The following is an 11,852-nucleotide window of genomic DNA, read 5'->3' on the forward strand; positions in this document are numbered from 1 at the left end:
AAAAAAATCTTTCTTTAGAACATGCCTTTTGCTTTGTTGTAAATAGTTGTAAATAGGGATGCACCGGAAAATATCCGGTATTATCCGGTACTTTGTTTACTATCAGATCGGATATCATTAATATCCGGCTAAAATTTTATATTAAAAGTTTACGTTATTGATACCAAATTCTATTCTTTTCAACTGAACTTCTTTCACAGTTCATCTCTTTCTTCTTTTCATTTTCACTTTTAGGAGGATAAAGAAAATTATTATCACTATTTTTTTTGCTTTCCTTTTTTTTAGAATTTTAGAAAATTTGTACGCATATCCGGGAAAATATCCGACCGGATATCGGATATCCAATATCACATTCCTTTCGGATATTCGATAATTTTACAATCCGTGCATCCCTACTTGCAATTCTTGTTTATTCATTTAACAGTATAAAGTTTGAAACTCAATAAATCTGTTTTCACCGAGATTTTCACTTTTACACTGCATTAGTGTATTCAATCAGCAGATTAAATTCAATTCAGATTAATTCAATTTTTCTATTTTAATAAGGTGGTGGTTGATGTTGATAGGAATGTTGCGGTGGTTGACTCAAGTGCCTCTGTAAATGTGTTACGAGTTGAGGCGTTGGTTGTTGGCCACCAGCAGCACCTTGTTGCTGCTGTTGCTGCTGTTGTGCAGCTTGTTGCTGTTGAGCTTGTTGTTGTTGCTGCTGCATAGCCAACATCTGTTGCCTCATACGCTGATTTATCGCTTGTTGCTATGTAAAGATAATTAATAACATTTCGCAAATTTATAAATATTGCGCTTCTGTAATATACCTTATGATGATGTCATAATGTGATGTATGATATCGCAGACCATACCTGTTGGAATTGTTGATTTTGCTGCAAACTGACATTGGCCGTACCTACACCCGTTACACCTACCGCACCCGGTTTTCCAGCGGATTGTCGGTACGGAGGAGCAGGTTGATTCTGAACACCTGCGCCCATTGGTCCCATTGCGTTCATCGTTACATTTGGTGCCTAAATAACAAGATATATTTTCTAGCATATCATTAAATTTTACAAAATGCAATTATTATGGGCTTTCTATAATAAGCTATGCTGTAAGAAATAAGCGACAACAGAAAAATATCAGGGCGCTCCGGGATTTGAACCGAAGCCCGGTCCTCCATATTAGATAGAAAACTTCCGTCCTGCCACCGAGCCACAGCCCTGACACTGACAGCTTCTCTGCTGTGCCTATTTTCTCTAAATTTCTTACAATTACTTAAGCTTTAAATCTTAAACCGTAAGAAATTGATTAATTATATAATCGATTAGTCTTCTCACATTCGACTGTGATTGATCCATTTCTGACAGCTTAAGACTTAAAACTTTGATAATGATTTATTGTAGAAAGCCCATTATATTTATGTCATTATATTCTAAAGATCATGTCATTATGATCCTAAACATAAAAAGTACCATTAAGAAGCTATAGAATTAATACATTGGTTCAATTGTGGTCTATTTTTGTCTTTGTTTTGTATGTTATATTGTATATTTGAAACAGGTCTCTTCCCTGTGTGTGTGATTAATTTAGCATACACTTGTTATATTTAAAATGAAATAGATACAGATATACTTATTCGAAGTTTAGTAAAAGCCCGTAAAAGTGAGATAGAAAATTTTAGTGTAATTCAAATACAGCGATAAAAATTAAAGAACAAATCTAAAATTGCAAATGAATAGAATTGAGTTATTTATCTTATGTCATTATAATGTTTAAAACATATACTTAAACATACCTGTAAATATGGCGGCCTTGCAGCACTAGGCTGCATTCTTTGTTGTGGTATATATTCTTGTCCCCTTTGTGGGCCCATCATTTGCTGCTGATTAGGGAACATCATACTTTGTTGTTGATTCAAGATTCCTTGTTGCTGCTGCTGCTGCTGCTGCTGCTGCTGTTGCTGTTGAAGCAACTGTTGCTGCTGCTGCTGTTGTGTTTGCTGTGACGTCTGTTGCTGTTGCTGTTGTTGCTGCTGCATCATTTGTTGTCCGCCATATCCCGCATAATTTTGATTCATACCTATAAAAAAAAATTAATTCAAATATACTTAAAAATTATACAAACATTGATTATTGTATCTAATAAGACATTAGCATTTAATGCATTAGGTCGCTTTTTATTCCTGCACTACTTGAACTGCTACACATAATGCAATAAGTTGAAATGAAACAAACGTATACCAGTTCAGATAGTATAGAAATAAAGAACAGACCTATTATAACTAAATTGTTCCACCTTTTAGATCCAGTTTCACAACTCACGGTTAACTCTTAATCGAGGTTCAACTTATTCATTATCTCTTTCCAATTCTAGAATTAGAAAGAGATGAGAAACATCTATCGTATTTCTATGGCTGCAGGTGTAGTGCAAATTTTATGTATGAAATAGGAGTTTACTACATTGTCTCTTTGAGACGATGTAGAGCTAGTGTGACATTTAAAATTTGATAATGGAAATTTGATAATGGAAATTAACCGGGAACAGAATTTTAGCATTTATACTTTTTCCATATTAGATTAGACCATTATTTAGTATTTCATAACATGTTGCGCTTATTAATTTTACTCATTATAATTTTAATGTTAGAAAAATTAATGTAAATAATTTAATAAGACTACTAAAAATAGTAGATCGCTCGAAGAAATTCAAAATAAAATTAAATAACAATTAAGACATGCTTCTTTTTGTTAAACACAATTCTTGACTGATAACATCCTGAGATCATCTTTTTCTTAATTTGTACCTTGTTGAATTCCAGCATATATTCCTTGTTGTTGCTGTTGTTGTTGCTGCTGTTGCTGTTGCTGTGCTGCAAACATGCCTTGTTGCGGATTTATGCCAGGTGCTCCATGCTGCGCTCTCAATTGTTGCCTGATGAATTGCCTCTGCATTCCTTGGAATGCGCCTGGTCCGGCAACTGGTGTAGCGGTTGGTGGTTGTTGTTGCGAGCCCATGAATTGATTGGATGGTAATCGCAAGCGTAACATATTCGACAAAGCTTGTTTAGATTGATTATTCATCCCTGGTCTCTCATAGCGCGGTCCACCGACCGGTGTAGGCGGTAACTGTTGACTGTATCCATATTGCTGTGCAGGTGTATGAGTTTGTTGATTACTATACCATTGCTGTTGGGGTTGTGGAGGTTGACCAGTAAACATTCCAGGCTGTTGCGCAACAGGAGCTTGTTGATTACCAAATGCCATTTGTTGCAATTGAGATGGTGGCTGCTGTTAATAATGAAAGAAAAAAAGGATAATGTAAAGATAACTTTTTGTTTAATTTTTGTTTGATAACTCTTGTAATATATATTATTGCGTGTAATTAAACTTACTTGCATCTGTTGCGATATAGGTGTCGTAGGTGTAGCGGCACCTTTTGCTCGCCTGTTATGTCGTTTATTTTTCATGGCTTTTCCTTTACCATTAGTATTTACATTACCAACTCCAGTGCTACCGACACTGCCACCGACTCGACCTGGTGAATCAATACTCATTGGAGTGTCCGCTTTGCCAGGTTCCGATTCTTTCTTGTCTGGCTCCAAATCTTCCGGTGGTAATGGTGGTGGATCTAAATAATGGCTGGCTGGGCGAATTTGACTGTGCGTATGATATCGCAATAGTTTATGCGCATTTTGATATGTAAGCGGTTTGCGTTCCAATCGAACAGCTCTAAACCAAGCCCAGGAAAGTGGCGCAGGATTTTTATGACCTTCTAAGAGTTCCCATGCCGATACTCTTTGAGAATCGCATACTTGCAATCCCTAATTTTAAGTATAACACATTATACACTTTAAATATGTTAGCATTATGGCTGCGTTCCGTTTCCGTTTCGCGCATGATGTATCATTTTATCTTTCTTTAATATTCGGTGAACAACAAGGATAAAATGATATATCATGCGCAACATGCGTGAAACGGAACGCACTTTATGTCTTTTTGTAATAATGAAAAGAAATATTTTTATAAGTAGAAAGAAATCGATCATATCAAAAGAAATCGAAATGTACCTGTTTCTTATCGATGCTGTCGAATCCAGCGATCTTATTGCCTTTAGTATCAGTCAAACATCCAACAGGTTCGCATGTAATAACTTCCATAGTCAACTTCGGTAACGGTAGAAGTTGTCTTACAAAGCGAATGCTCGAAGAATTTCTATCACCTAGTTCTTTTTTCAATTTTTTCATTAAGTTTTGATAGTGTTTTTTATTTTCATCTTTCTCGGACTGCGAATCTGATACTAACGTGGAGTGAATCAGTGTTGCTAGCATATCTATAACAGTTGTAAATAATTCTGCATTATTATTCAAATCTATAACACCGTAGCTGACCAATTGAACTAGTAGAATCGCCCAGTCTGTCGTAGCAGTCGTATTTCTTTGTATTGTATCAAACACACCTCCGACGAGACTGAATCTTAACTGCAAAGCGTCTTGTAATACTTCTCTAGTTTTAGGATCTTCGGAACCAATATGTTTCTCCTCTTTACTGGTATTTAAAAATTGCGAAAGTTGTGAATGTAGAGATGTCAATAAACCTTCTCTTTGATCATCCTGACCTTTCAAGCATGTTAATACAAGTGACAAAAATGGTTGATGATTAAACAGTGAAGGCGATTTAGATCTACCTCTCTCGCGTCCTGCTGTTTTTGACCAATTGCCTGATTCTAATACCTGTCCTGCCACTTTTAAAACTCTGCCTTGTACTGCACTCGGCAACTTGGAAACTAATGGAGCAACTAACCATATAGAACCGGACTTTTTGTCAGATTTATTACTTAAGGTATTGTTCAATTGAAAAACATCGATTGCAGCTTTTGCAACTGTGTCCAACCATTGAGAAAGTTCACTGGAGCTTGGCGTGAATTGCTTGTACATAAGCTGTAAATCTAACCAAGACATTCTTAGACTCCATTGTTCCAAATTTTCCAAAATATTCGTAATATGTGTTTTTTGATCGATAAAAGCTTCAGTTGGCGTTTCAGGATAGCAAATCATATGTAATAATTTTTGAGCTTGTCGTGGTGTCAGCATATTATCTAACAGCATATCTTGATGACAAAGCTCTTCCGGATTTTGTAAGCATCTTTCCAACACCCATTCCTGACTGCAGATCTGACGCAAAACATGATGAGCAAAATCAGAAAATCCCTTGACATTCTCAGTTGTCATGCCAGCGCTACTACTGGATGAAGACATTGCTAGATCAAGGCCAAGATCATCGCCACCTCCTAAAATATCACTAGTTCCTAAAATATGACTGATTGATAGTTCACCGGGCCCACTACTGCTCACTCCAACTCCGACTCCAACGCTGGCCGGGCCACCTCCTTTGGTAGAATGACTCAAAGGTATATCAACTTTCTTCGGAGGCTGTTTAGCGGCTGTAGCATCTCCCACAACTAATATAGCTTTTAGAACTGCGAGTACTGGTCCTACTCTTATATTATTGTGTGCAGCTGCTAATAAGTGCCTATCGCAACTCAATTTTATGCTGTAACCTCTTGAATTTCCACTTGGAAGCGGATGAGGACTCGTACTGACCGAATATAAAGCCGGTTGCGGACATTCGACGGTTTTGAAAAGTCTCAATAATAAGTGACAAGTTAAACGTGCACCTGCTTCGACTTCAATATCAATATCTCCGCGACCGTCGTTACAAGTTTTCACCAATGATGGTAATGCTATATGCACAACGAAATCTTCTAAAGAGAAACAATGCCTTGCTGTAAACATAATAAGTTATAAATTATTAGATGAATAGATATCACAATACATATTTTAATAAATGCAAAACGTTTTTTCGCTTACCAATTAAAATCGATGTGAATATAGCTAAAGAATTGTGTATACTTAAATCTTGTACATCAACTTGATTTAACACGTCGATATAAAAAGCAGAACTACTGGAAGAGCAACAAAGTGCCATAAGTACTCCCAACCATTCGGCATTGAGAGCATTGCAACAAGCAGTTAATTCTGCGCAAGTTATAGCAATATCATTTAATTTATCGTTATCAGTTTCACTACAAACTGCAACAATTGCATTACAAACGAAACTATAACGATTGGCTGGTGTCTCATTCAACTGCCTCGCCCATTGCGGTTCAATTTTTCCACCTCTTCGTGGACTAGTGAAGACATCCACCATAAATTGCGAATTATAAACGTGACTCGAAGGTGTTGGCTGCAATGTGCTATAGAGAGCAGCACGAATTTTCGGATATGCATTACTAAATGCTTCTACTCCGTGTGATTTTGTTTTCAAGAGAGAACACGTTGAATATAAGTCGTATAAATGCGCTAATACGCATCGTTCGGCAGAACTACAATCACTCGGATTTGATACATGTTTTACGACTTTGCAGAGTAAATCAAATACCGCTGTTGTCTGTTCGGGAGATACTATAACAATAATTTTTGTATATAATGTATGTATAAAATCATTAAATATATGTATGAAATAGCATTAATACTTACATAACAAACAACAGTGATATCTCCTTAATACGCCGACTATGTATAAACTTAGATTTGTAGTATAACTTCGAACTAATTGACTGTTTCTAGCTGTCAATTGTGCCTCCACTTCTGGTAATTCTTTCAGAATTTGTATACAAACATCAATTAGGCCATATATGTTTAATGCTAGTTCCATTAAATCAAATAGAAAGGCTACATGCTCATGAACTGGTAAATAAGATGAACCAGCTAATGCAAATGTATTCAACATTTCTATCACTTGTGTTGCACATTGCCATGTTACAACGTGTTGATCAAAATAACTTAGATTTTGGAATTTCATAGTAACAGCTTCAAAATTAAATTCACTTCGAGAATGTTTCTTTACCTTGCCTCCTTCAGCAACATCAATACTGAATTTTTTTCCAAACAATTTACACACTTCTTTTGTCATTTTTTTAACAACATGTCTAGCTTCATCTCTGACACGTCCAACACCATAAAGCAATACGTGTCGCTGATTGCAATCATGCTGACTACATGTTTCGTCCTAAGAGACATATATATATATGTATATTTATATATTATCAATAAATTAAATGTTTATAAATTATGTATACGCAAAATTTATCAATATTAATATTGTAGCAAATGTATATAATCTATATCTAATAATTACAATAAAATATTTCACAAATTATTATAAAGATATGAGGGGATATATGTCTACCAGTTGACTTTAAAAATTCATTTAAATTTCATTTAATAGAAAAATATGTTTAAAAAATTACTTGTGGTAGCGGAAAATGAGTGGTGTACAATAAATGTCTGCTATGACTTGATGGCATTTTTGAATCGAGACTTTCATGACCTCCGTGACCAGTCAGTGCATCCTCTTTGGGACTATCCGGTGCATCCATGCTATTTTGTTGATCTTCTTTAATATGTTGCAATATCTTATCTAAATCGTCATCAATTTTACTATCATCATAATCCATAGTACGTCCATGATCCGATACTTCCAATTTAGTCGGCTTTAAATCTATACCCGGAAAAAGACTATCTTCATCAATTGGTTCTCTGTTGCTAGGTGTTCCGGGTTTGCTAGCAACTGGACCTAATTAAAATAAAATAAAATTTCATAATTACATAGGCAAATTTGTCAAAATTTTTAGAATATTAATGAATAGAGAATGAATCATTTAGGCTCGATTCCAATACAAAATTAACATTAATCTCGATTCAATTTACTCTATATTTTTTTCTAAGAGTTAGAGATAAGTAGAGAAAAAAACAGTAAATTAAATCGAGATTGAAGTTAATCTTATAATAAACAAACCGAGTCTTAAAGTTTTTTCATTTAAAATATTTTTACGACTTATTTTTAACATAATAATATATTATAGCGTCTCTTGTGCCAAATAATTACATTAAATATATTTATAACACATTTAATTTTAAAATATAAATCCACATAATTCTCTGTCTCTCAATTACAATTATTTTTTATAAATTGTGTTAAAATATTTAAATAATAATTTTTACATAAATATATAAATATATATACCTTGTATAAGATCACCTCTTGAAATAAGAGTACACATGTACGCATCATGTGAGAAAACATCATGCCTTATTAATTCTGAGAACAGATGAACTAAATTTGTAAATTGAGCCTTAGATTGATTCGAAGTATTATCGAGTACCGGTGCGTCCATATCTAAAAATTTCATAAGCAACGGTTGAAAAATTGGAAGCACAGGTGGACTTCCATTACTACATGTGCTGTCTTTATCATCGTTATCATTAGTCTCGCCAGTAGCTTCACTCTGTCTTTTTTCGAGAAGTTTAGCAACCGCCATCGCCCTATGTTCTCCCCAACGTTCAGCACTCACAGCCCATTCACACAGAATTTCAACTATTGCTGAATCCTGTTGTGGATTATATTCCGTTTTTGTGTCACGTTCAGAAGAATTATCTTTTGGAGATGGTGTAAAGATTTTTGCATATAAGGTGTCAAGCGAATTAGAGGCGTCCATTTTATCAAAACTGTGCCGGTCAAGAGCGTCCAATGCAGCTAATACTTTGGTAGTTGTTGTTCCAGCGCTGCTTTGTTGCCACTTGTCGCATGACCATCTACCTTCCGCTGCCTGAGATCGAGCTCTTATATTTTCTTGTGCAATTCTTAGCTGTTTCATTGTAGGATTGCCAGAACTCGCGGGTGGACACGGCAAAGCTGCAGGAGGACATAGTAAATAATCTAAAGGTGATCCATTCAAAACTGATGGAGCCTTTCCCTCACCAACGCTATTCCAAACCAATGCTGTGGGACACTCTAATGTTATAACCTAAAATTCAATAAATTTCTTAATCACATACAATAATTTCTTCACATAATACTATTAATTCTTATGACAAACAATATTAATTAATAATATATAATATAGAATGATAATGACTGTCATGTTACCTGTATTATAGTAGATAAACTATAAATTACATCTCTGTGATGTGCACAAGTCAAATAATCATTAAAAGCAACTGTCAAGAGATTTAATGATCCTTGGACAGCAACAGTAGTATCTTTACTACCATTAATTTCATTCTTAGTAATGGACGGACTCTGTGGATTATTGTTGCTCTCAACATTATTGCACATATGTGCCAATTTACGACAGCATAAATATGCCAATCGTCTGGCTAGTAATTCAGATTGTATAAACTCTTCCAAATATTGCAGAGCTAATGGTAATAAGAGCTTCAATATGCCATCTTCCGAGGGAGAAGATCTAATCTTATCCAGCAATTCAAGAATCCACTGTAGCAATTCTTGTCTATCCAATAAGCCTTCTTCAAACATATATTTAGCCAATTGTACGCAATAATGCCATTGTTTAAGCGCTAATTTATGCTCCTCATTCATTGTACTGCCTGTCGCAGATTGACTGCTCGAGGTAGGTGTGGATGGTTGATTATTCCCAGTGCCATTGCTTGTGTTATTGCTTGAATTATTATTATTATTAACACTGTTATTGTTGCTGTTATTGTTACTGCTGCTGCTGCTGCTGCTGTTGCTGTTGCTGCTGTTTGTTCCAGTAATCCCATTGTTGTTGCAGGAATTGTTTGTCGTATTATTATTATTACTAGCAGCTACATGATTGCCCATATGATAGTACTCTTGCAACTTAGACAATTGATCTTTCAAAAATTTTATGAGAGTACCTGTCCATTCTGCCATAATAAAAACAATCATATTTTTAATATCTTTCAAAATAAAGATAAATTTTAATTATAATAAAGCAAATAATGTAAGTTTACTAAAAATACAACATATATTAACCTCCATAGCAAAAAATGTTATATCGTAACAATCTATATTTTCTTTCTAATTATTGTGACTCTATTGTGATCTGAATGTGACCCTTTGCTATAGAGGAATAGTTTAAGTATAAATCTTGATATTACTTCTACATATTTTTCAATTGCATTAACAACAGTTTTTTTTTTAATTAATTAACAGTTTTTGGTAACAAAAAATAGAATTAACTTACCTGTGGTTGGATCAGGCAGCTGACGCTTCTTTATCTTGGCTTCTGAGACCGCAACTGTATAAGCAGAACTAAGCTTGATAAACCAAGCTGCCCTCAGCATTGGTACTTGATACTCACAAAGCATCATAAAAATCTCTTCCTTTTTATTGAAGTTCGGAGCCTTTTTTGCGAGAGTGACTAGCGGCTTGCTGCCTGAAAGATCCTTGAACCATGCTTCAATACCATTCTTAGTCCTTGCTGTTACTGGCCAAAAATTGTCTTTGGGATTGATTTGCTGTCTCTTCCTACCAGTGTCAGGCATCGTCGCAAGCTCTTCCTTCTTAGCGAGGATTGCATTGAAATATGCGCCAACTTTAGCAGCAGTGACATTATAATTTCTGCCTGTTCCAGATTCGTCTGTTAGTTGGGTCGTAGTTGCCATAAAGCCATGTTTTACATTTGTAAGCGAGAGCTCGTCCTCCTTTTGCTTCAACTCTTGAGGATAAACATCTGGGGGACCCAGCCTCGGCCTCTTCAATGGCCTTTTCTCATACAATATTCCCATCATGATACAATTAGATGCGAAGAGATACAGAGTCGTTAAATAATAAAAACTTGATCATGAGCATCGTCAAGCATCAACAATATGAACAAGCTGTCCTGTGTATTAATTACAGAGTATGCACAACGTCACGCAATGTCTATCTACCGACATCGCAGGTTTCAGTTATATTTCTGCGCATTATCACAATTATAACATTTACATCGAGCTGCAATGAAGCTATCAATGTCACCGTATTATCGAGGCAGGATATATCGTTGAAGTACATGTATGCATCATGAAAGGATCAAGAGCGAGCAAACTGGAGCAAATATATTTATATAATTGCACTGCTCATCTTGCTTCCAGAATATCTGCAAACGCGCACACGAACGTAGTGGTGGCTTATCTCAAAAACTACAGATGTTTCAATCCGTTTTCAGCTAGTGTCTATGTATGATTTCAATTCACGTCAATTCACGTTAGACATGTTTATCGCCATTCAATAATTAAATATCGAATATTTTACAGCTCGATATAAAAATATCGAAAAAATTCAGGATAAAACAGCGATTACATATTTTTTAACTATTTATATTAATTTTTAATTTTCAGAAATATTTTTAATCTTAAAGGTTTTGAGTCCAGCCAAGAGCCTCTTTCACCAATCCTGATTAACACTAATCGATGGTTAACTCAATCATCACGATTGCCAACGTGAGAACTAAACACAGAAGAATTTAGAGTGAAATCACACGGTGCGAATAGGACTGCGGAATAGAGAATGCGTCATTGAAGGAGCGTTTATATTGGCTGTAACCGTATGCCGTAATCTGTAGAAATTGACCAATCACCTTGAAGTATTCTCTTCTTATCTCCGAATAAGAGAGGAATATTTGATTGTAATTATCAATTCTTACAGATTATAGCGGTTATATAACATTTTATTTATTTATCCCGTAAATGTATTTTCCCGAAAAACTAACTGGATGATGTTGGTACTAACAAAAATCCCTAGGCAACGCGATTTTAATTTGTATGGATAATAGTAACACCGTTAAAATGGTAAGTCCATAAGTTCATCCATAAGTCTATATCACAAACTTATGGACTTACTACTTCACAGTGTTACTAATCCGTACAAATTAAAAATGTTGTCTAGGGATTTTTGTAAGTACCAACATTTACTGGTCTAGTTTTTCGGGAAAATACAATATCATGTAATCATTAGCAACCAATCAGCGTTATTCTGCGTTATTCCGAATGGCGC

At 35.2% G+C, this 11,852-nt stretch overlaps 1 protein-coding gene across 1 annotated transcript; it reads right to left on the bottom strand.

Moving 5' to 3' along the window:
* Positions 1-208: 208 nt before the first annotated feature.
* kto (mediator complex subunit kohtalo) lies at positions 209-11,295 on the bottom strand. The gene is made up of 12 exons (XM_011067132.2): positions 10,063-11,295; positions 8,982-9,742; positions 8,079-8,859; positions 7,303-7,628; positions 6,530-7,061; positions 5,861-6,454; positions 4,061-5,775; positions 3,386-3,814; positions 2,798-3,281; positions 1,790-2,073; positions 861-1,022; positions 209-754 (listed from the first exon to the last, which is right to left on the bottom strand). The coding sequence occupies exons 1-12, from the start codon at positions 10,607-10,609 to the stop codon at positions 539-541; spliced, it is 6,831 nt and encodes a 2,276-aa protein (XP_011065434.2). The 5' UTR covers positions 10,610-11,295; the 3' UTR covers positions 209-538.
* Between the last annotated feature and the right edge of the window lie 557 nt (positions 11,296-11,852).

This window comes from Acromyrmex echinatior, chromosome 2, assembly GCF_024713525.1.
Source record: "Acromyrmex echinatior isolate Ae372 chromosome 2, ASM2471352v2, whole genome shotgun sequence".
Taxonomy (NCBI): domain Eukaryota; kingdom Metazoa; phylum Arthropoda; class Insecta; order Hymenoptera; family Formicidae; genus Acromyrmex; species Acromyrmex echinatior.